At 35.5% G+C, this 26,373-nt stretch overlaps 1 protein-coding gene across 1 annotated transcript; it reads left to right on the top strand.

Annotated features, from left to right (window-relative positions):
• On the top strand, positions 1 to 26,373 carry DSC1 (desmocollin 1). Its single transcript, XM_037156801.2, has 16 exons — positions 1 to 76; positions 2,597 to 2,681; positions 4,220 to 4,422; positions 6,251 to 6,370; positions 7,424 to 7,579; positions 9,920 to 10,064; positions 11,233 to 11,399; positions 11,796 to 11,930; positions 13,323 to 13,508; positions 16,807 to 17,066; positions 17,216 to 17,358; positions 21,615 to 21,827; positions 22,282 to 22,527; positions 23,786 to 23,907; positions 24,641 to 24,892; positions 25,746 to 26,373. The coding sequence occupies exons 1-16, from the start codon at positions 14 to 16 to the stop codon at positions 25,941 to 25,943; spliced, it is 2,694 nt and encodes an 897-aa protein (XP_037012696.1). The 5' UTR covers positions 1 to 13; the 3' UTR covers positions 25,944 to 26,373.

Genomic DNA, 26,373 nt, shown 5'->3' with positions numbered 1-26,373 from the left:
GGGACCACTTCTGATGGCTGTGGCCTCTGCTGCCCCAGGGAGCCTCTTCTGCAAGCAGCTCCTTTTCTCTCTCCTGGTGAGTAACCACCAAAGGGTTAAGGAATTCAAGCAGGTTGCTGTGTGCTTCCTCCCTCCAGTTCAGGCTTGAAAGAGAGTAGGGGTGGGAGTGGAAGGGAGAGAAGATAACCTGGGAAAAACAAAAACAGATCTCAGAAAAACTGAGGAAGAATGGAAAGACTTAGGACCCAGGAAGGCAGCTATTTCATCGACTCTTCAAGGGCCCAAGGCCAGATTGTCAGATTTTTAAGGGAATCCCCTGTTCAGTCTTGCTGTGATGTTTTGTTTTTGTTTTTTTAAGGAATAGTGGAATGAATTTATTCCTCAGGCATTTGTCCCAGAAGGTTCTGAGGTTTGCTTTTGCTGCTAGTCATTAAATAAGCTATAGTTATTTAACAGGCTTAGTTCCATTAAGCTGTGAGAAGCTGAAAAGGATTCTGGTACCTAAGATGAGGATTATCCAAGACTTTTTAAATTTTACACAGGAGGGTGGAGCTCTTAGTTCAGGCAAGGGGTTTTACTTGAGAAAAATGATAAGAAAATGTAACAGTTTTGAAAACAAATAACATTAAACTGGCTTCTACTTACATTTTAATAGCTTTGTACCTGTGTATTCAGCTGCTAATTTTTATTTTGGTGGGGAGGGGGTAAAGGGGAATGATTTTACATATCTGGCATTTCTAAACCATGACTTTTCTTCTTTTTACATTTTGGCAAAATATTTTAACTTCAAATTATGTTTTCGGAATTGAATAATTTTATTGTATGGGGATAAGTATTTTTTCCATATAACTAATACATGATGTGGGATTGGTGGTCTTGTTTTCACCCTGTAACTGCCTAGGTGAGGGGAAGTGTAGAATAAAACTCAGAACCCTACTCGAGTTAGTATGGGTTAGTTAAAATGTTATGAAAGCTTTCCAGGGATTCTTTTCTTTTGGTCTGTGTTCTGTTCAGCATCTTTTGGTTCCTCCCTTGCTCATCCATCCCTGATCCTCATAAAGACCAAATGAATGTCTGACTCCTCCTTCCTCCAATTGCTAAGCTGCTGATTTAACCTGAAGACTTGTAATAGTATTTTGGGAGCATTCCATTGGCTCTGCTTGGCAAAAGCAGAACCAATGAAGTGGGGGGTCCTGAGCAAGAAGGAAAGAAGATGGGTGTAGGAATGGGAATGTGGATATATCCTACCAACGTAATGTGTGTATATGTATATGTGTATATGTATGTATGTTTATTCATATATACGTATGCAGATGTGTATATGAATATATATTTCTAATTACAAAATACCCTTTCCACACTATTTAGATCATCAAGTAACAGAATCTTTTATGCTTAGAAATGTTTTTAGATATAGTTTAGTTCATTCCTTGGCATGAGGAATAAAAATATTAAAAAGTCAAATAAATTAAGATGTCTCATGTTTTAAAAAGTAGTTATTTAAATTAAAACTAGAGACAAATAAATATGATCTTTTCAATTCCAGTCTTTGGTAATATCTACCTAATAGGGTTTTTGTAGGACTACAAACTGCAATCATGCACCACATAACAACGTTGGGGTCGACAGTGGGACCACATACACAACAGTGGCCCCATAAGATTCTAGTGGAACTGAAGAATTCTTATCACCTAGTGACACTGTAGCTGTCCTAACACCACAGTGCACACATTACTCGTGTGTTTGCAGTGATGCTGATGCACATAAACCTTTTTCCCTTGAACTACCTAGCTTTAAGGTATGTTTTTTTAAATTGACTTTGAACAGAGAGAGAAGGGGAGAAAGAGAAACATTAAGTTGGTGTCCACTTATTTATGGATTCACTGGTTGTTTCTTGTATGTGCCCTGACTGGGGGTAGAAGCCACAACTTTGAGGTATCAGAGCAATGCTCTAGCCACCTGAGCTACCCAGCCAGGACAAACTACCTAGTTTTTTAATAAGACAATAGTTGTGTCTTGAATTTATTTAAATATCTCTACTTCATTGACAACCACTCTCTATATTTTGAAATATAAATATTTTTAGATTAGCTTGTGAATGAGATTACTTAGACTGACATTTATGCCAAGCCAATGTAAGGAGTGGGTGTTGTTCTTTAAAAGGTTAAACATTTTTTCAAATATTTTTAGACTTGACTTACATCCTCAAATTTTGGGGGGTCTGTGAAAATGATGATTTGTGTACAAATATGTGATTTTTATATTCCAGAGTTAAGTACTTTCTTTATGCTAAAAAAATCAGAATGACACTTATGAATACCCTTAGAGATGGTAACGTCTATATAAAATCAGTGGTTTGTAATACATTTTCTTAAAATTACACGATATGTTTTAGGTTCTAAGAATTACTGTTCACTTTAATTTTTTCATTGATACTAAATGACACTTTCTTTGCTGTTTAAAAATGAATGTGAAAAAAAATGAAAGGATTAGAGGACTTCTTTGTTGCTAAAAGGGACAATACTTTTATCAGTAAGACAAAACTGTAATGTGAAAGTTTGTAATCAAATGTAACTTGTGCTTTTTTTCTTTTGAGGTGTTAATATTGTTTTGCGATGCTTGTCAGAAAATTTCTCTTCGAGTTCCTTCTCATCTTCAGGCTGACAGACTGATAGGCAAAGGTGAGAAACGGTGTTAAAAATTTCATAGTTTTAACTGCTACACTTAGTTTCAGGCTACTCTTGTAAAGTTTGGGTTAAAAGCCATATAGTAGATACTTGGCATTAAAATTCAACATAAATGAAAGATGAACTACTTGTCTTTTGAAAGTGGTTAGAAACAACTAAAGTGCCAAGTTCATTGTATACTTTTCATGCCAGTAAAATTAGTAAACATTAGAGGGCTGACTTCTCGTAGTTTAGTTCAAACAAAGCAAGACAAAAAAACCAAAAGCATATTTTAATTCATATTAACTAATCTGCTGCCAAAATTCCAAAGTCAAGATTCTTTAATTGATTACATATAAAACAGATGTGTCAAAACTTAAATGCCTCTGAAGAAAATTAGTGCTTGAGGTTGATTGCAATGCACCAGTTTCCAGCAAGAATTTACATGATCTATTTCACAAAATAGCTTATGAAGGCAAATAACATTTCAACTAGTCTTGCTAGCACAGCCTTACCAGAAGCACAGGTTGGCTGTTCTGAGTCCAAATATAACATTCCTTTCATCAAAGATTTTTATTGGCTTAAGTTTACATTTAGAAAAATATATTTTGGCCCTGGCTGGTGTAGCTCAGTGGATTGAACGTGGGTCTGTGAACCAGACAATCGCGGTTCGATTCCCAGTCAGGGCACATACCTGGGTTGCGGACCAGTTCCCTGCAGGCCAGTTCCCAGGAGGGGACGCACGAAAGGCAACCATACATTGATGTTTCTCTCCCTCTCTCCTTCCCTTCCCCTCTAAAGATAAATAAACAAAATATTAAAAAAAAAGAATTAGGAAGAAATAAAATTAAAAAAAAAAGAAAAATATATTTTGAATTCAGAAGTGATACCCTTTTCAAGATAGAGATTGCTTGGACCTGTGCTTTAAATTAATCCCTTACATATTCTTAACACATTTCAAAGGTATACAGTCTGTACTCTAAAGATACACAGTAAATATGCTAAATGCATTAGATATGGATTTGTGAAGAAAATAGTTTGACATTTGACAACAAACACAACATTTACTAAGTGTTGAGTTTATTAAATCCCCAAATACATTATAAAGTGATTATTTGCAATATTGTTGAGCAATATTATATAAGTACACACCAATTTTCTTATTTTTTGCAAGATTTAGCTATCCAAGGTTATAGTAGACAATTTCAAAATCTACTGATGTCATAGTTATACTATATATAATATAAAATGACAAATTTCTATATGCACAAATCCATAAGTAAAAGCTAAAATGGAAACAATAAATCCAGTGACACAAAGAAAACATTAAATGCTTATTCATAAATTAATTTATGATGAAAGTGCTAGAAACTGTGACTTCATTAATTTCATTATTTAATTTTCATGACCCTCTGTTTCAGAATAGGAGGCACTCACCAAATTCCAAGTTCGACTTTTTGCTTCTCGTGCACCAACTTGTAGTTGTTCTTCCTGTAAAACTTGTTCTATTCCGGTTTCATCTCACAAATGACTGTGATATTTCTTCCCCGCAGTGAATCTGGAGGAGTGTCTCCAGTCAGCCAGCCTAATCCTGTCCAATGACCCTGACTTCAGAGTTCTTGAAGATGGCTCCATTTACGCAACACGTGACCTCATTTTGTCTCCCCAAAGGAAGAGTTTTTCCATTTTTCTTTCAGACAGTCAGAAGCAGGAACAGAAAGAGATAGAAATTGAACTGGAAGCAAGAGGAAAGAAGGTATTTTAGGCAAAGATTTGACTATATTAATCGGCTTATGTGAGTCCTTCATTTCATAGACTTTTTTCCACGTTAAAAATCATTGTTCTTTAATACTCACTTGTTTGTCTGTTTGACTGATAATTGACACGTGCAAATACTAGACTGTTTTAAGGAGTGGTAGAGCTGTATACAACATGGCATAAAAATGAACAACTCTGAAGCCACGGAGCAGAGTCAGGATATCAAAGCTGTCAGACCGTGCTTTGTGGGGCGGCACTGAGAACACTAATCTGAAGAACGAGGCAGGGGTGGGTGTGAAACAGTGCAGGCTGATTCACGGTGGAGGTGTGGAACTCCACCCTGGTGGCTCTCTCTCTCCAGTGACTCTAGGGGTGTGAGTCTCTCTTTAAGGAGGGAGATTATCCAAAGCTTATTCCTACCTTAACTGAAAATCCCATGGGATCCTTCTGTTCAGAAAATGAACTAATGACCAGTCCACAGGATTGGTTTGTTCTGAGCCCAGTCTCACTTTCTTGTAGTGAGTGGTGGTGATGGAAGAATATGAAGGGAGAGAATTACTGGAACTCACACAAATCTCACTTTAAGCCAATTCTGCACTTGAATTTGGTATTACAAAATCTAAGTGATTCGATTTGTGATACTTTCCCAGCTAAATTCCTTTTAATTATGAGAACTCTTCTTCATTAAAGCTTACAAAACAAACTGAACTAACAAGCAAAACAGAGACAGACTCATAGATGGAGAACAGGTGACAGCTAGTGGGGGTGGGGAGGAAGAGAGAGAGTGGAGGGATTGAGCCAGAAGGCATAAAGACTCAGGGACGTGGACAACGAGTGTGGTGATCACTGGGGGAAAAAGGGTATTAAGGGAGTAAATGGTAATGGCAAAAAATACATTAAGTTTCAATTAAAAAAACATGCCCTGGCTGGTGTAGCTCAGTGGATTGAGCGCAGGCTAGGAACCAGAGGGTCACTGGTTCGATTTTCAGTCAGGGCACATGCCTAGGTTGCAGGCCAGGTCCCCCCAGAGGGGGCCACATGAGAGGCAACCACACACTGATGTTTCTCTAACTCTTTCTCCTTCCCTTCCTCTTTTCTAAAAATAAATAAATAAAATGTTTTTTAAAAGATTCAACTAAAAAAAATTCTTATGTCCAAATTTTAAAGTCTCCATACTATGTAAAATAAAACATACTTGAACAAACTACTCATCTGTATCTTTATATAGGTATACAGATGCTTTGAAATGCAGATAGTGTTTTAAAGAATTTTCGCTCTACCACTTCTAGTGGAAAAAGATCAATTCTTAAATATTTTTTAATGAATTATCTTTTTTAGGGGGTCTATTCTCAAAATGGCCTATTTTACCAATGTCTTATAAAGTTCTGGTTGCTTAACTGGTTAAATCAGGAATTAGGTGAGGAACTGGTTCTTACCCTTGTGTGTATATGTGTGTTTATCTTATTAATAAAATAACTAAACAGAAATAATTTGGGGGTTGGTTATTCACGATATTGTTATGTACATCCCTTATTTTCATGTGATATACATGGTCCAGCAGAAATAACATCCCTTTTTATTACTAAATCTTTTATTACAAAATCATGAGCATCTAATTCTGTAATATAATAATATCATACTCAAGCACACCATATGACATTTTAGGTGAAATGTTCATATTAAAACTATAAATTATTACACCCATATTATTACCCCACCAACCACACTCGAGCAGGCATTACTTCTGCTGGACCCTGTATATATAACAATCACAGTTCCTAGAATGATAAGCAATGCTGTGTGTCTTTCTCTCTCAACAAATGCAGGTTTCTAAAAGGAGACATAGCAAAGACACGGTCCTCCAGCGCAGCAAGAGACGGTGGGCTCCTATTCCATGTTCACTGATGGAGAACTCACTAGGTCCATTTCCACAACATGTCCAGCAGGTACATTTCATCTTGCTCAATTTTACATATTGGAGGGTTTTTTGTTGTTGTTTTAAAATCTCAGTTTGAATTGCATAGTATTTTGAATCAGAGCTCTAACCTGTTGTTAATTTTAAGGATCACGTGTTCACCAGAAATAGGATCCTGTAGAAGCGAGTCAGTGTCATTTGTTACTTTTTTTTAGAAACCATATTTAGCACTTAAACAAGGTTTCTTATTTTGGGTTTCTGATGCTGTTCAGTCTATACCCCGATTTTCCTAAATATCTTACTAGACTTTAGCATTCAAGTACAGAGAACATGCCTACAGATTTGACATAATTCGACTCTCCATTTATCACATAGCTTTACCCCCCAAAAGTCCAATATTTCTGTGTACCAGAAAGGTGATGTCACTGTCACACAGCTGTAGTGTAAACACAAACCAGCTTTAAAATTGCACAATTATTGAAGAATTAATTGTGGGAGGAAAGTTGCATTATTTCTACTTTTTTAAATCATAAAAACTTCAATTTTAAATAACTCAAAATGACTGAAACCATTGCTATAATTCATATGGAAATAAAAACAAATGAATGAGAATTATAAAAGTAGCCATGGCTGGTGTGGCTCGGTGGTTGAGTGCTGGCCCGCACACCAAGGGGTTGCTGGTTCAATTCCTTGTTGAGGGCACATGCCTGGGTTGTGGGCCGAGTACCAATTAAGCAACCACACATTGATGTTTCTCGTCCTCTCTTTCTCCCTCCCTTCCCCTCTTTCTAAAAATAAATAAATAAATTTTAGAAAAATAATTGTAAGAGTATATTTAACTCCATGAGTATTCCATGAATATGCAGATAACATAAAAGAATGTGAGCTCAAATAAGTGATAGAGTTTGAGGATTTGCACATTCAGACTATGAACAAGAATTTAAAAATATGGGTCATACTGGTTAGATAAACAGAGGAAAGAAAGGATAGGTTAGTAGGAAAAAAAGCAGGTGACAAAAAACAAACTGTCACAGATATTAGATTGAAGATACTTTTTATTCTAAATTGTCGCTTGTTATTACAGGTCCAATCTGATACTGCACAGAACTACACCATCTTTTACTCCATAAGTGGACCAGGAGTGGACAAAGATCCCTTGAATTTGTTCTTCATTGACAAAGATACTGGGGATATTTTTTGTACACGAAGCATAGATCGTGAGCAATATCAAGAGTTCCCGGTAAGATTATTGGGTTACTTATATAGAATTATGTTTATTACTGGTTTAATATGTTCAGTGTTTGTTTACATATTAGATGAAACATACATTTGATTTCATATTTTAAGTATTATCAATATGTAATATAAACTTCAATCTCTATTGATGCCATGGATGAAGAAAAACAATAGACATAAGGGAAGAAACGTGGGGGATAACTATAGAAAATATAATGATAGAATTCTAAAGGATAAGTTTTGCTTTGTAGAATCCTAGGACAGCAGTAGTAAATTGTATTGACCTCAAAGTTCTGTTTAATAATATAGTTCAATTATTCTCAACTCTGCCTGTATGTTAGAAATGACATCAGAACCTTAAAAAATGCTAATGTTCTGGTCTATCCCCAGAAATTCGGATTTAATTGTTCTGAGATTTAATTGGAGTGATATGTCCAGCGAGTTGAAAATTTGGAGCCATCCAAGGTGATTCTAAATGTAGCCAAAGGAGGCTGAGATCTGCTGCTCCAGCCTCGGTAGCATTGTACTGTTCTTTCTTTCCCTTTGAGTGCCTTTAGCAACAAGAATCTTGAATATCATTTTATTTCCTTAGTAATCCAAAATAAGTTTACCAATTCATTTTATTTTATCTTATCATGCCCAAAGAAAACTTAAGGGGTAGTTAGCCTTCCTAAAAGGAAAAAAATGAGTAGAATTGAATGCAAAAGCAGATTATTAAGGAATTACCCAATGTAAGTCTCCATGTTAGGTGTTTAGACATACAAATATCCATAAGACTCAGGCTCTATCCCAGAGAACAATTATAATCTAATAGAGACATAAAATAATTCCATAATTTTCTCTAGTCAAAACTCTCAAAATGGCAGCAGTTTAAAGAAAAAAAACCTCATATCAAATCTAGGGGGAGAGGGAGGGGGGCTAAACAGTATGACATCTGGATGTGATGGTGATGATAATGATGATGATGGTGGTGGTGATGGTAGTGGTGGGGAAGGGGAATGATACACTTCTGTATTATACTCCTGAGTTCAGAATTTATTGAGAAATAAGATATAGGGATCAGACTGATGGACATCAGAGTATAAATTTTATTACCCAAAAAGCCCACCTGGGGGTTGTTGGGGAAAAAGTGAAGAAGGGGACAGATAGAACATGGGTGGTTACTTCAAAACTTGCTGTCTTAGAGCTTGGACTGGAAATTGCTTCTCCACGTTAACAAGAGCAGTGAAGATAAATGTTGCCCTTTAACACAACAGTGGGGATTTTGTTGTTACTCTGGTTGAAGATAGGCAGGTCGCTGAAGAGTGTGATTAGGGAGTGTCAAGATTGAAGTTGTGCTTTATGGAAGCGAACCTGACTCCTGAGCTGCACATGGATGGGAGGAGGTCACTTAGAACGATTGCAGCCAAGTTGGTAGAATACAACATGAAAGTTGGTAGGATGCATCTGAAGTCATGGGAGGATGATTGCATGGGAATAGAAAAGAAAAGACACATGATGAAGACATAAAAATGCCGTCATTGCCAGAACTTGGCAACAGATGAAAAAGACTAATGAAAGAGAGGGAGGAGTTACCAGGAATCATAATTCTGGATCATTTTAGAAGATGGCTACAGCAGGGAAATCAGAAAGCTAGTTGTGTGGTAAAGAATGGAGTTAATACAGATTTCACTTTGGGCAGGTTTAGTTGGGCCCGTCAGTGAAGAGAATCTGTTTCACTCAACAACCATCCATTAAACACGTAACCATGCATAAAGCACATAAGAAGATGCAGAAGTAGTTTGATGGTGCTTAAAGGGAAAGGACATTAAATAGCTTCATTTGAGGCATATATATATATATATATATATAATTTTGAAGTGGAATTTGGAATGTGCACATGCATTTATTAGCATTTTTATTACACAAGAAGTGCATGCTTATGGTAAAAACTAAGAAAACGCAGGTACATAGAGAAAAAAAGCATAATTGAATCACCCAGAGGTGGATGGTATATCAATGACAAGGAAAAAGATTTATATTTTTATAAACTTACACAAATACTTATTAATTAACATAGCTGGTGGAAGTCTACATGCATTCTAATGAGTAGAACAGCATGCAGTTAATGCCGGGAGTAGAGCAGCCTCATGCAGCTGGAGTGCGTGGTACGTGGGAGAATAATGAGAATGCTTAAAGAAGACTGAAGTCATACCGACTGTGCTGGTTTTTGTCTTGTCTGTTTGCATAAGTTCTTAGTTACGTACATGTACCTTTTACACATGTTTTTGCCCAATTGCTAGGTTCAATTTTGTGCATAACTTGTTATTTAAGAGTAAGCTGATGGCTTTTGTTTACCTTTCAGATATATGCCTATGCCACAACTGCTGATGGTTATGCGCCGGAGTACCCACTCCCCCTATTATTCAAAGTTGAAGACGATAATGATAATGCCCCCTATTTTGAAACCAAAGTGACTGTCTTTAACGTGCCTGAAAATTGCCGAATTGGTAAGTTCATATTTTAGGAAAACACTAGATTTTTGTTTCAATTGAATTACTCATTAATGTTTTAAACACGGTTATGCTAAACATATTTAAATGCTTGACTTTCAAGAATATTCTTTGTAGTCTTTGTAGTCTCTAAACATAAAACTTTGTAGTCTTATACCCTTCAAATGCAAACTTTTTGTGCTCATTTTGCTATGCCTATATAGAAGGCAAGTAATACATAAAGCTACTAACTTTGTTAGATCAATCCTCAATGAGCAGGAATATATGACAAATGCTGTATGTATCTTCTGATTTGCATATATGTCACAGATGTATTTGGAAAGCAACGAATAATATGAATATCTATGAAGTCTCAACACATTTTCAAGGACTGAAACAATATCACAGTATGAAAATGCTAATCTGACTTATGACAACATACACGTTGCTTTACTTGGCATATTTTCCAGACAAACTGAAAAAAAAATTAAACTTATTTGATGCTATGGGCAGCCAAATGTGTGATCTTGGTCTACTCAGGGGCATAACAAGATTGCCCAGCTTTTCACAGAATCTGCAAGAAATGTTGTCAGTTCTTTGATCCGCTAGTCTGTTGCCATTACATGTGTATATTTATTGTTCTCTCACAGTAAGTGGTTTGTTAAAGCAACATTCTACACTGATTTCTGGGCCCTAAAGCCCGACTCTTGATACTCAGACTGATGCATAATGTTTTTGTCTAACATTCATTAATAATTACTATGCATGTTAATAATTCAGCACATTTATTAAAATATAAATGCATAAAATCTGTTACCCTATAGAAAGCTGTACTACTTCTAACAACATTATTAAGATGAGCTATAAAAGAAACAAGATATACAGAGAGGATCCTATGCAAAAATGGCCCATGAACTGGGGTGGTGGGTTGGGGGAAGAATTTTAGAACCACTCTTACCAAGGGTGGGGTGAACGTTCTCATATAGGTAGAATACAAATCATGTTCTTCACAGTAATTACTTAATTGAAGTTTCTAAGTAAGGGAAGCTTAGAGTTTGGAGAGTATTTATACTCTTCCATGTATTATATTTGTGGTTTGGGGGGAGAATATGCGACAGCAGTGCCTTAATTATTTTTGCGATGTTGTTATTTTAAATTATTGACGGCATTGGCTTTCTTTAAACAGGAACTTCAGTGGCAAAAGTGACCGCCATAGATCTTGATGAACCGGACACTCTCCATACTCGTCTGAAATTTAAAATCTTACAGCAAATCCCAGATCACCCAAAGCATTTCACTGTACACCCAGACACGGGCGTCATCTCCACAACGTCACTTTTATTGGATAGAGAAGTAATGAATTAATTCATTTTTCCCCAGTCACTACACTATATTTAAACTGATAAAAACTCCCAGAGAAATAAAAGTAAGCCGTTCGTGGCCTCCTCTCCAATCCTGCTTCCGCACAGGATTGGTTAGGGCTTCTCTGGACACCTGTTTTGTCTGTATAGAGAATTTGGGAAGGTACAAGGTATTAAAGGAGGTCTCACTTGTGATTATTGACTTAATTTGATGTGTGGATGCTGAAATAGTAAAAAAATAGCTTTTGAATGTTGTGATGTTCTTAGACACATCAACTTTCCATTGTCCTAAGTAACTGACCAATCTCTTGTTCTATTTTTAGTTATGCTGTTTTTTTTTTTTTTGGGGGGGGGAAGTTCATCAATGTTCCTTTTTTCTTTTATTCAGAAATGTGATACATACCAGTTAATAATGGAAGTACGAGACATGGGGGGCCAACATTTTGGCTTGTTTAATACAGGAACCATTACTATTTCACTTGAAGATGAAAATGACAATGCACCATATTTCACAGAAACTGCTGTGAGTATATTTTCTGTATTCATTTATCTAAGTTCACTTACTTTTTCTGAAAACAAATCTGGAATTTGGTAGCTCTGTGAGGTTACACATTTTAGTTTTAACAGCTACCACTTACAAATAACACAGACAAAAAATACAATTTCTCTAGAAATCATTGAAGTGCCAGTTATTCTGGATGCTAGGGAAATAATGTATAAAAGCTTCTTAGCCCTTGAAGATGTTCATGTATTCAGTGTATTCTTGGATGCCAAGTTACGATATCAGATTCCCTGGATTTAAATGCCTTTCATGTAATGAAGGAGATGAGGCCCTGTCTCTGGCATCATTTATACTTCAACATCTTGAGAAGACAAAAGACTAGCTTTATACCCTTTGCTCTGCTGGGGAGTCAGTAATACAGGCTGCCCACTGCCATAGACACACAGGCTCTTCTGTGCTGTGTATGAACAAACGTTCCATTGGGAACTATATTTCTCCAAGAAATATAGATAGCAGGAGAATTCCAGGGAATAGTTCTTCTTTCTTGACCTTTTAGTAAGTCGTCTTCAGTTTTTCATTTATCTATATCATAGTACAAGTGAAAGAAAGGAAAACCTACAGTGATAGATCCATCCATAGTATTTTTATATCAATTGCTATAACTTGTAAGGACAGGCATTATTCCTATCCTTTATTTTACATGAGAAAATGGAAGGTCAGTTAAGTGACTTGTGTATGATCTCATACATATACACCACGTAAGAGGAAACAGTGGGGTGAGACTCAAGATCCACTGTGCTCCCATGACTATCAGGCTGTCATCCTTCTATGAATTCCTCCTGCATCTCTAGAAGATTCTGATTGACTACTTATTTTAGTCTTTTAATATCATATGCTTCCATAACCTTATTTAATTTTTGGATATGGGGAAAACTATGATTTAATTTCTCAAAAAAAGGAAAAACTCTTTAAAATGTCTGCTAGAGAATCAAAGGTAAATTTTTTAAAAAATTGGCATAACAGGTCATCCAGTAATAATAAGAAATCATTGTAGGTTGTAACTAGCCACGAATATTAAAGGCTAAATGTACTAACAGAAGCACTTGCTATGTCTAAGAAGGGTGACAGAGTGTAAATATTATGGGTAGGGGTAAGTGTGAGGGCTTGGATGAGTAGGAAAATTGCCAAAGAAGTTGCAAAGTTAAGGCATAAGTTGGTTTTTCAAAGATGGATAAGATTTGAAAAAGTAGTGAGGAAAGAAGCAAATTCTGCATTACACTTACAAATTCTTCCCAATATATGATTGCACATTTCTATATTACTTTGCTCTCTTTTACTTTAAATATAAGTTTTAGAGGAGAAAATGATATTGTTAAAGCTATAAATGTATAACAATGAGAGACTTTTTTCTAGTATTTTGCAGAAGTAGAAGAAAACAGAATTGATGTTGAGATTTTACGAATGGCTGTACATGACCTGGATTTGCCAAATACTCCTTCCTCAAAGGCTGTATATAAAATCCTGGAAGGAAATGAAAATGGAAACTTTAAAATTAGCACAGATCCCAAAACAAATGAAGCAGTCTTGTGTGTTGTCAAGGTAAACAAACAAAAATAATCAAGCAGTCCTTAAAAAAATTTTAACCTGATTCATAAATTTCTAACTTCACTGATATAGAGACATTTGTGTATATACACATATATGTATCTAAATTTCTGTGTGCACATGACTAGAGAATTTCAATGAAATGATTACATTGGTTTAAACATTTATTATTATTATTTTACCTTCATTTTCTTTCTTAGAGGAAAAGCATGGCAGGTACGAAACTTACTGTTCTATAGATGTGACAAAGCAAAGCAGAGAAATATTGAATTAGTAATTAGATAGTAGCTTTAGAGGCATTTTTAGATACTCACTTACCCAAAATCCTTTTTATTTTATTTTATTTATTTATTATTTACTTATTTTTTTATCTTCACCTGAAGACATGCTCATTGATTTCAGAGAGAGGGGGAAGGGAGGGATAGAGAGAGAGAGGGAGAGAAACATCGATATGATGGAGAAGCATTGATAGACTGCCTCTCATATGCGCCCTACCTGGGGACAGGACCTGTAACCCAGATGTGTGCTCTGACCAAGAATTGAATGTACAACGTTTAGGTCTACAGGACCTGGAGGTCCACTGAGCCACACCTGGTCAGGGCCAAAACCCTTATTTTATAAAACACAAGATAGAGAAAAATGAAAGCATCACTATTTGAAATCAAACCTCCTGACTTTTCAATTTCTTTGATGATCATATTATACTTTTACCTTTCTGTAGTCTATTTTATAAGGCACTTTACTAAATATAAAGCAGGTATGCCTATTAATGACCCTATATTTTGAGGTAGCCATGGCTTTAGAATTTTAAAAATTCAATTGCTATTACAGGCACCTAAAATTATTATTTTAACTGAACCTGGTTCTCTTCTAAATCCTTCTCCCATTGCTGTCACTAACCTGTAACATACTTTCATAATTAATTATTTATAGACTGTACTTTCTTAGAATCTTTATGTACAAATTTTGTTTCCCTCATAAGGTTTATAGAAAATATCTTTTAATTATTATATTGCCACACTGGCTGTTGTAGCTCAGTGGATTGAGTGTGGGCCTGCGAACCAAAGGGTTGCCAGTTTGATTCCCAGTCAGGGCACATGCCTGGGTTGTAGGTTAGTTCCCAGTGGGGGGAATGGGAGAGGCAACCACACACTGATGTTCTCTCCCTCTCTTACTCCCTCCCTTCCCCTCTCTCTAAAAGTAAATAAACGAGATCTTTTAAAAATTACATCATCTATTCTTTCTCTTTTCCTTCCCCTCCCCCCCTCCTGCCCTCTCCCATCTTCCTCCCCTCCTCCCCCTTCTCCCATTTTTCCTCCTCCTCCTCCTCCTCTGCTTCTCCTGCCCCCTTTTTCTCCTATGTTTCCTTTTCATGTTTTCCCTTTTTTGTTTTCTTGATAGATTTCAGTCTCTAATATAACTATTATTTAGGATTCTTTCCGATTATTCAGTTAGTGACTGAGCATTTTGATCAGAAACAAAGCAAATCAAGTATAATGTGCTTTTAAAGGTGCTGCTTAATAATATGATTATATATTTTGACTCATGTACTCAGATAACTGTTCCATTATAGCCTAATGACATATGCTGAGAGTCTAATAATAGCTTGGAGGTGGCTGCCACTATTCTGTTTATCACTGTTATACCATTTGATAAGTATAGTAATCTATTTGAACTGGAATAATTCACACCTCAGTTCTGTATTACTATTAATGTTTAAATTAATAATGCAAAAAATGAAGGCAAGAACTTTCCAAAGAAAAGTGAGAAGAAAAATTGATTAAATTTTAGTTTAGTTTAGTATTTTTGGCTTTTGAAACTCAACTTTTATTTTGCAAGAATTTTAGATTAATGGAAAAGTTGCAAAAATAGTATGGAATTAATTCCCACAGACCCTTTCTCAGCTTCTTCCTGCTCAGCTTCTTCCAGTGTTAATGTCTCATGTAACCATGCTACACTTGCCCAAAGAATTTAACATTGGTGTATAGTACTATTAGCCAAACCACAGACTCTTTATTTTTTTCTTAGACCCTTTAGATTTCATAGTTTATTCACTGATGTCCCTTTTCTTGTCTTTAATTGAACTTATTGAGGTGACATTGATTTGCAAAATTATGCAGGTTTCAATTGTACAACTCAATAAAAAACATCATCTACACACCGCATCGTGAACACTTTGTCCCAAGCAAATCTCTTTCTATCCCCATCCCCTGCCCTCTGCCTCCATCTAGCCCCCACCTGCTTCTCCCCTTTCCCTCTGGCCATCACCACACTGTTGTCTGTGTCTGTGTGTTATGTATGTATGATTTTTGGCTAATCTCTCACCTTCTTTCATCCAGTCTTCTCTCCTCCCCCCTCTGTCAGCTCTCAGTCTGTTCCATATTCCCATGCCTCTGTTTTATTTTGTTCATTGGTTTATTTTTTTCACTAGATTTCACATGTAAGTGAAATCATATGGTATTTGTCTATCTCTGACTGGCTTTTATAAGGGGTTAATGTTCAAAATATACAAAGAACCCATACAGCCCAACACCAGGAACACAAACAATCCAATTAAAAAAATGGGTAGAGGACCTGAATAGACACTTTTCTGAAAAAGGACATACTGATGGCCAATAGACATGTAAAAAAATGTTCAATGTCACTAAGCATCAGAGAGATGCAAATTAAAACCATAGGGAGGTGTCGCCTCACACCTGCCAGAATGGCTGTCATCAATAAATCAACACACAACTGGTGAGAATGTGAAGAAAAGGAAACGCTTGTGTACTGTTGGTGGGAATGCAGACTGGTGCAGCCACTGTGGAAAACAGTATGGAATTTCCTCAAAAAATTAAAAGTGGAACTGCTTTTTCATTTTGTGATCTCACCTCTTGGAATATATCCTAAGCATCCTGAAATACTAATTTGAAAGAACATATGCATCCTTGTGTTTATTGCAACATTTTTTACATAGCGAAGATCTGTAGATGTGTAGATTGAAAACTGTGGTACGTTCACACAACCGAATGTTACTTGGCGGTACAAAAGAAGGAAATCTTGCCTTTTGTGACAACATGAATAGACCTGGAGATAATTATGCTAAGTGAAATTTAAAACAGCAGTTTTGCATTTGATCATTTTTGTCATTTTAGGAAGCTAATTATGAGTCTTGAACTACATGAGCACTTTCTTTTGGTGACATTTTATACAAAAAAGCAATATTCCCTTTTGTGCTAAGGCTTGGATTATGATTATAAGTCTTCTATATGTAGTGTTACACATTGACTAATTAAAGTATGTCATTTAACAGGCATTGAACTATGAAGTCAACCACCAAATTATTTTGAAAATTGGCGTAGTTAATGAAGCGCAATTCTCTAGCGCACCAAACTCTAAAACTCCTACTATGTGCACTGCAACTGTCACTGTTAAAGTTAAAGACAGTGATGAGGGCCCTGAATGCCAACCACCAGTAAAAGTTATTCAGAGTAGAGATGGCCTCCCAGCTGGCCAAGAGCTCCTTGGATACAAAGCATTGGATCCAGAAACGCGCAGTGGGGAAGGCTTAAGGTATTGTATTTTTCAAAAAGTTCCCTATTTTTAATTGTGATGTGAATTGATTTTAAGTTTAGGAAAGTTATATGTATTTTTTAAGTGATAAAATTTGAGATTATATCTAGTTTTTGGTTTGATCATTTACATTGATTTCTTAAAATTAGGTATAAGAAGATAGGAGATGAAGATAACTGGTTTGACATTAATGAACAGACTGGTGACTTGAGGACTGTAAAAGTATTAGATAGAGAATCAAAATTTGTAAAGAACAACCAATACAATGTTTCAGTGGTTGCAACTGATAGAGGTGAGTGCAATTTTCTAGAAATAAAATATAAATATAGGGTATACTTTATAGAAAATCTTGGGGTGAAATTTGTTTATTTCCAGATCGAAATTTTATATAAAAAATGTGCATTGTGATTGTTTAATGTTTTGGAGACCACCTCAATTTAGTCTCCAGTAAACAATACACAAAGCTAGGAAGTGGGAGTCCAAGTTTCATGGTCCTTGTTACTTGATATCTGCCTTGGACTTGCAGCATCCTCAAGGATCTCCATTTTTGTACGGGAATTTAGGTTTAGATCACTATGACTTGGACAGGCTGAAAGAATTTAAACTGCCTAAAACAGCTGGGTTCAAGGCAGGTTGATTTTGAGCTTCTCTTAGTGGGGAACAAAATTTTCCCCTATGGCCTAAAGGTACGCTCACACAGTGACTCTTGAGCAAGTCTTTTGCTATACTCTGCAATCCTTTTCCAAGGCTAATTCTAGAACCTATTTTGAGAAGAAATGTTTTTCAAATGTCATAAAGTAGTCTCTCCAAACCCTTGAGAATGACACTCCAGGCAATAAACCATTGTGAACATGTAACATTGTGGTGTAATTCGTATATTTACTGACTGCTGGCTTTTCGTTTCATAATGCAAGTGCCTGACTTAAGGAGTGTTTGCTAAGACATCCACTTCAAAGATGGCTCTTTCGAATAAATATTTTGCCAGCTACAGGACTAGAAAAAGGAGCCAGGCTGCTTTCCCCATCCCTTGTTCTTTAAATTCCTGCTCATGTGTTTTAAAATCACTGATAAAGAGTAAGCCTATGAAATCCTAGGCTTCCCCATCCCGACTTGAAGGTCCATGAGAGAATTTTCCTCCTCCATCTGTATCCCTGCCCTGTGACCACACTGGGTAGCCCCTGCTGTGCCATGAAATTTCTTGTTTTTGAAAAATAGGTAATAAATTTGTGTTTTCAAAGTTTCCTTTGAAAAGTGGCCGGTCTACCCATAACATTGGTCATCAACAGGCTGAGACCTTTTAATGTAATTTTTTCAGTATAGGTTAAGAAAATATGCTAAAGAATGGGGACAATATTAACTGAGAAATAGAATTAATATTGTCATTTCTCTGTAGTTTTGGGTGATTTGCTACTTTTGTATAAGTAAAAGTAGAATCTGAATGTTTCAAAACGATAATTATGCTGTTGAGCAATAATTATATTTGCTTATTTATTCCACAAATGTTGACTGTGTAGGAGAGTTACTATGAAAAATAGAATTCATAGACAAGGTCAAAATCTCACATGATATCAATTAAAGGATTGTTATAGTCTCATAAGCATTTCTATGGTATGAAAACTGTCCCCATAAAAGAAAGTATAAATATCATAAGAAGTGAAAATAAGTTAAAAGCTGTCCAGATTCAAGGATGAAAGTAAGAGGTGTCACAGAAATACATTAGCTTGGTGAGTGAAGTACTATTTGGAGAGATGAAAAACATGCAGAACAGAACTATAAGATATTAACTTTGTCTTTTAGTGCTAAAAGAAATTCAGTGACCATAACCTGAAGCAATGAAATGCTTAATCTAGAATGTAGGAATCTATGCCTCAGGCTTATGGATAACCTGGATATGCTCAAAAAGAAGTAAAGATAAGGGTGTTATAAATTTGAATGGAAAACCATATTGGTGACATGAAGGGTTTTATTTATTAGAACTTTATTCCATCAAAGGCCAAATATATAAATAATTGTTTATATATCCACGTGAACATTTAGTTTTGATGCTCACAAACACTTCGGGATGATGACCTAAATATTCTTGTAGCTTTTTAAAAAGTCCAGTTTATTTCCTGGTCTTTCTTGTGTCAATCATCTCATTCAGGCTGGTCTTCCTGTCGTCACCCTGGAAAGCACTCTTTAATACACCCTCTGTCTAGGATAGCATTGACCTTTCTATTTGAGAGGGAGCAATGCCTCTTACTCAGCTCTCTGTTGAGTTTTCAGTCACTTCTCCCACTACCCACGAGCAAATTGTGCCCTTCTGGTGCTGATTCCCAGGTGGGTGGGTTTGTGTATGTTCTCAGGTGGGTGGGTTTGTGGGTTTGTGTATAGTACCCTGTAGGTCCCTCTACAAACACTTCTGTGAGTTTCTCCTGGCACTTCCACCCTCATAGGTTTTTTTAGTCAGAGGTTTTGAGGCTTTATTTCGCTGTGCTGGAATACTGGGCTGTGCTGTCTGTCTCACTCCCCAGTTGTTCCTCCTGGTTTACCTGCATGTGAATGTGGGCTGCCAGCTCTGCCAGCTGCCACCTTGCCTCGAGTCTTCTCCACCCTTCTTCCCATCTCCACCACTCCTTCTGGTCTAGATGAATGTTTCTTTGTCAACTCCTTGGTTGTAGGACTTCCATACAGTTCAATTTTCTGGAAGTTCTGGTTATTTTTTGTTTTTAAATTTGCTGTCCTTCTTTTGGTTGTGCGAGGAGACACAGTGTATCTACCTATGCCTCCATCTTGGACAGAAGGCCAATCTATGAGTCTTTCCATTTTATCAAGCATTCATTTTTAACAATATACTTAAAATAGAGACTGAGATGGAAAATAATAATTCATGTGGTAAATGTTGGTTAACTATAGGATTAAATGAGTCTTGATTTACTTTTGGTTGGTTGTCCTACTTCTCTATTGGTCTTGTAGTGTGGTTTCTCTCTATTGTTCCAAGGAGAGAAATGGCTCTCTGTTTAAAACTTTTTAAATGAAATCAGCACACATGTTGGCTCAGGTTGTAGTGTCTATAACTATATTTTTGAACTTTAAAAATAGTTTTTTTTCCATAACTCACTTCTTTGTTAGTTTACTGATTTTATAGTTACATGTATTCAGATTCATTTACAACTTTCTGGCAGTCTCAAAATGTTTATATACTATTTCAGATTTCATTTTATAAGAGATATACCCCTCTATTATTTACAGATATTTTAAAACTTGTCAGATAGAATGGTTTTAAAATAGGTACATATAGTAATTATCTTTTATAAATAATTAATTAAAAATCACCTTTAATTGATTGATTCTATAGTTATTCAACAGAAAAAAATCACTGAAATGTACTACATTATACACATTAAGTGATATTTCAAACTCGAAAGAAAAAAATCAGATTTTATTTGCATATGATTTTTAGTAGTTCTCATGATAAACAACATAAATGCTTCAAAATTTAGACCAGCATTATAGCAAAACAGTGAGAAATCTCATCAATTATTATCTTATTTCAATTTTGAAAGTTAACATTTATTGTAGCTTGTTATCTTATCACATATGGTAAAATTTGAGCATGTTTTCTGAACTTAATCATCTATTAAACACAACTAATAGGCACTATTTTACTTAAAAATATTTATTGAAACTTGTAGGAGCCATTAGTCCAATAATAGTGGCCATGTAGTAATGAATAAGAGTCCCTATTCTCAAGAACAAATTAATTGATTCAGGGTGGGGTGCAAACTTGTGTTTATGGCTTATTTAATTAAGTTTTTGTTTTATAGATTACAGAAAGAGTATGTGCTTTCAGCTCAAGGTGTTAGTATTAAGTTATAAGTTAACCAAGACATACTAGGCATTTCACTAGGCTCTCAAGATGAATCTGATTTAGCTCTGAGGATGAGCAATGTTCACAGTTCAATGTGTGAGCCAACGATAAGCCAAGTGTTGTGAGATATGAAAGGAGAATATGGCTGCCATTATTCATGCAAATGACAGAAAGTTTCATGAGGAAGTGATATTTGAGTGGATTCTGGAAGGATAATGAAGTTTTTTCAGACAAAGAGGAAGGGAAAAGTATTTCCGGCAGCAGCAACAAAATGTATCAAAATAGACATGAGAAGGAGCATACCTAGTGGGTTTGATGACCAATTTTAAAGTTTGAGCAAAGAGTATGTGAGGAAAAGGGTCAGGAGAATAGGTTGAAGAAGTGATCAATGACCAAATGTAAAGTCTTTATATTTTGAACATGAATATAGGTCTTCAGAAAGATGAATGTAAGGAATCAATTTTACTTTATTGATTATTCAATAATCAACTCATTATTATATTAGTGGCATTATTCACAATCTCATACCTCTAGTTTTAAAAAGCACCTGTCATAATTGTGTACCTGTAGTAATGTGATCTGAGAAATGTGAAATTCAAGTTCAGATAATTAGTACAAAGCAGTCAAGTGTGTATCTTAGAGATGGTGGAAAACAAATTTTTAAGTGAAGATATGTGTTATTCTTCATTTTTTCTTAGATGGCAGATCTTGCACTGGCACATTAGTCGTTCTGTTGGAAGATCATAATGATCACCCGCCACAAATTGACAGAGATGTGACAATTTGCCAGCATAATCAGGATTTTGCTCTTCTGGCACCTATGGATCCAGATGGACCTGAGAATGGTCCACCTTTTGAATTCCGTCTGGATAATTCTGTCAACAGACTTTGGACCTTAGAAAAAAAGGATGGTGGGTAATTATGCTAAATCTTGTAATCAATAGGAACTTGAGGTGGATGATGGTTTTGACTTTCATCTAACTTTATGATGATAACTAAGCATTAAATTTATGAAATTATTTTAGCGATCTCATAAGAATAATCCCTTGCTATTTTAATAATGTATTTATGGGATTTAGACTCATTTTGAATATATTTTAAGAGAACACATTTTCTTAATATAATATTTGAAGAACATGTTAAGTATAGATTAGTCTAATATAAGCATAGAGCTATATCAATTAGTCTTCCTTATTTGTCAAGAATTCAAAATCATTTTTCAGAAAAAAATGAACCACTAGAAATTTTCTTCTAAGGTAAACTCTCTGCCTCCTATCCCTGATCCCCACCCCAAGAATGCCAGTCAGAATAACATTATTATTGAAAGGTGATGTCAATATATATTCTCTTCTATTTTTCCCATAGATAAGACTGCATTTCTTCGTGCAAAGCAACAACTCGATTATAACATTTATAGCGTGCCTATTGAAATAAAAGATAAACATGGTCTTGCTGCAAGACACGTACTGTCAGTCAGAGTATGTGACTGTACAACCCCATCTGAGTGTAGAATGCCTATGGAAATAAAAGAGCGTGATGTCAAGGTAGCCAAAGTCGTACTTGGAAAATGGGCAATTCTTTCCATGGTGTTGGGTTCTGCATTGTTGTTATGTAAGTATAATTATCTAGAATGCGTTAGCTGGAATGTTGCCAATATTTTTAAAAAAACATGACAATTCTTTATATCAATGACATTTATAGCCTTTTGGTCAATGTGCTCTTTTTGAAAATCTCGCATGTGATAGAAGACTTAGGGTTCTGAGTCATAGAAGAAGAAACATATCATTAAGAGCAGATTAAAGTAATTTCCAGAGGTGTAGCCCTAATTCTTCCCATAATTATCTGTGAGACATTGGGTAAATCATTTCCTCTTCTTAAGTTCTTTTATCCATATGTGGAATGAAGAGGTTGGATAAAATTAATATCAAGATTCCCTCTCATATAAAATATTAGTAGTGAATGCACAAAAAGAATTAGTGAAAAGAGTAGCTCCAAAATTTATTTAGATGTTTATGCTCAATGTTATTAATGATATGATACAGAATATATCTTAAGAAAACTTTAATGAGTGGAATGAATGGAAAATAGTCATATGGTGAGCTACTGAGGAAAAGCAATGCATGCAAAGAATGCTAAGATTTTGCATTTTGCGAACTGTTTTTTAGAGATGCAAAAGTGATGAAAATCATGGCCCACACTTTCCTCCCTCCCTCTTTTCTTTCTTTATTAACAATCTATTTGGCTACACACATCCTATTCACATTTATAAGTTTTTGTCACAGTTTTTGCTGTTCCTAATTCATTGATTTGAGTTTCAAGTTAAACTGGTTGTTCCTCTTAGTGCTATGTTAGTGATATACACTTTCAAAACCAGTCACTGATTTTATGTAATTGCCTTTCCTGTTTGTATTTATGCCTGATACGTAATGTGGTTATGCCTACAACCATTTGTTTGATGACTCTAAGCCCATTAAGAGTGCTCTGTGTGGGTTTTAAATACTAATAATACTAGCTTAAATTTCAATCAAATGAAGTTAGTATTTCAGTGTGGAGAAAATAAGAGAAATATTTAAATTAATTCTTGACCCGGGAAGAGAATTATTAATAAACTATGCTCACTTCATCTTCCTTACTTTTTATTGATCTATTTCTTATTTACTCTAATAAAATAATCTCACTAAGATAGAGATGGTCTGAATACTAATATGTTTGTTAACATTCTATTTTAAATTATATGACCCGAGGGTACTGTATGGAATAAAATTGTTTAAGTTCTCTGAAGAACCTTTTAAACAATATGATTCAAATGATATAGTATATAACGGCATCAAAAAATAATTCTACTTGCCTAAATATTTTTATTTTTTAGGTTCCCTTTTTACATGTTTCTGTGTTACTGCTAAGAAAACAGTAAAGAAATGTTTTCCAGAGGATGTAGCCCAACAAAATTTAATTATATCAAATACTGAAGGACCTGGAGAAGAAGTAATGGTAAACCATATTTCACTTTTTTTGGACTGTATGGTGACACAATGATGACAGTCGATTATTATATAATAATAGTATTAATAATACCTCTAATGTTTATTGAGCACTTACTATGCCCAGCAGAGCTCAGTGCCCTGAATGTATTAGTGAAATTAAAATTCATAATTCTGTTGTATTAGTTTTCTAGGGCTGCCATAATAAAGTACTACAAAGTGAGTGACTTAAACAACAGAAATTCATGGTCTCACAGATCTGAAGTTTAAAAGATCAAGGTGTTGGCAGGGACATGCTCCTTCTGAAGGTGCTAGGGAAGAGCCCGTCTTAGGCCTCTCTCCTAGCACCTGCTGGGTAGTTCCCCAGCTTATGGCAGCATAAATCAAATCTTCAGATTCTCCCTGTGTGCATATCTGTGTCCAAATTTCACCTTTTGGATTAGAAGCCCTTTCCAACTGATGACTTCATCTTAATTTCACTAATTACATCTATAATGACCTTATCTTCAAATAAGATCACATTCTGAGGCACTAAGAGTTATGACTTCAACATACGAATTTTGGGGGGGACACAATTCAACCCATAATACCTAACATATGGGTACTATTATTATCCTGATTTTAGGTATGGGGAACTGAGAACCCCAGTAAGTAAGTGAGTTGCCTATGGTGGGAAAAACATAAAGGCAAATTGTTAGTTTCAATTTGATTTTTTCATTTTACAATTCTAACTTTATTTGTAGGAAGCAAATATTAGACTCCCCACACAGACATCCAACGTCTGTGACACAAGCATATCTGTTGGCACTCTTGGCCAGGGAGTCAAAACACAGCAAAACTTTGAGATGGTCAAAGGCGGCTACACTTTGGATTCTGGCAGAGGAGTTGGACAGCAGACCTTGGAATCTGTCAAGGGAGCGGGACAAGGACTAACAGATACCAGCCGATACGCATACACCGACTGGCACAGCTTTACCCAGCCTCGGCTTGGCGAAGTGAGTGCCAATGTCTCTGAGTTCCTATTCCGTGAAAGTTAGACACTGTTTATAAATCAGGATTTTCCAAAAGTTTTATTTCTCTGACACCCAGAATTCACCACTTAGTAAATATTGAATTATTATGGCTAGGGATGTCAAGTCCAAACCCAAAAGGAAAAATGATTTTGTAAAGTTCAATGTTTAAAATAAGGATGACAGAACTTTATCTAGGAGTGGCGATGTAGACATGATAGCTTCTGCCCTAAAAATTATGAGGAAATCTCACCTAGAGTGAAATGTTTGTTAAAGAGTAATACACAGATCATAAATTATAAACAATTTTTAGTGTGTTAAATCCTTCACGTGGTTATAAAATCCTGGCTGTCAATATCAACCAGATAAACTCTTCAACTTTTATTTGGGGTTTTAGTTCCCTGTTTTATGTTCAGATCAATCATTATAAGTTAATATTAGCCAGTTTAATATATTCTATTAATATTGCTATTTAATGGTGTATGAACAGTAAAAATCCTAGCAAATATTGATTTCCCCCAAAACATGTGAAGCTACGGAGATCCAGTTCAACTATATAAATCTTATGTTCAAGTGGGAAATAATAAGTTGGTTGTATGATATACATGTAGCTTTAGTTTTCATAAATGTTTTCACAGGGAGCATTTATATATTTGCTATATTTTAAGAATGACTATAATATAGACCAATCATGTGCATTTTTTATATGTAGGAATCCATTAGAGGACACACTCTGATTAAAAATTAAACAGTAAAAGGTAAATCAAAGACATTATTTTTATGCTAATATATTCAAGTGTTTTTAAAAAATAATAAAATGTGCTCTTCTTTAATACAGAAAGTGTACCTGTGTGGACAAGATGAGGAGCATAAACATTCCGAAGACTGTGTTCATTCCTACAACTATGAAGGAAAGGGGTCCATGGCTGGCTCCGTAGGCTGCTGCAGTGACCGGCCGGAAGAAGAAGGGCTTGAGTTTCTGGATCACCTGGAACCCAAATTTAGGACGCTAGCAAAGACATGTGTAAAGAAATAAATGCGCCTTTTTAAGAGAGTGACACCTACCAAGGTGTATGCAGGAGTTTAGTGAATCTAAAATGATAGCAGCACCTGCTAATGTGTGTGTTTATTGGAGGTGAAAGTTAAGGCATGTAGATAAGGACACTATAAATAGAAAGCTCCCTAAATTCTCCTTGTCTGACATAACTTCCCTGTTCTCTAGAAATAACAGTTTCACTGTCTCGTTTCTTGTATATGCCTGTACATATTGCCCTTTTCAAGACTGTGCTTTGTGCTTCCTTGTGCCTTCTGTTACTTTGCATGCTATGGAAGAATATGTGGGAGAGCTGGGTGTTGTGGAGGCTAATAAAAGTGAATTTTTACTTTGGATGACAATTAAATGCTTTGTTTTAGATCTTGGGGAAAATAATCTATTAAGAAATATTGTCTTTGGTGCCAGAGAATTG

The sequence above is a fragment of the Artibeus jamaicensis genome, unplaced genomic scaffold (assembly GCF_021234435.1).
Source record: "Artibeus jamaicensis isolate MK-2021 breed Jamaican fruit bat unplaced genomic scaffold, CSHL_Jam_final contig_354, whole genome shotgun sequence".
Taxonomy (NCBI): domain Eukaryota; kingdom Metazoa; phylum Chordata; class Mammalia; order Chiroptera; family Phyllostomidae; genus Artibeus; species Artibeus jamaicensis.
This window is presented reverse-complemented; position numbering and strand designations above follow the sequence as displayed.

Excerpts from the sequence above, each read along its gene's own strand:
- DSC1 (XM_037156801.2), top strand. The coding sequence starts at position 14 with ATGGCTGTGGCCTCTGCTGCCCCAGGGAGCCTCTTCTGCAAGCAGCTC. Across the intron at positions 21,828-22,281 it reads GACCTTAGAAAAAAAGGATG|ATAAGACTGCATTTCTTCGT; the intron begins GTGGGTAATTAT and ends TTTTTCCCATAG. Across the intron at positions 24,893-25,745 it reads CCCAGCCTCGGCTTGGCGAA|AAAGTGTACCTGTGTGGACA; the intron begins GTGAGTGCCAAT and ends TCTTTAATACAG.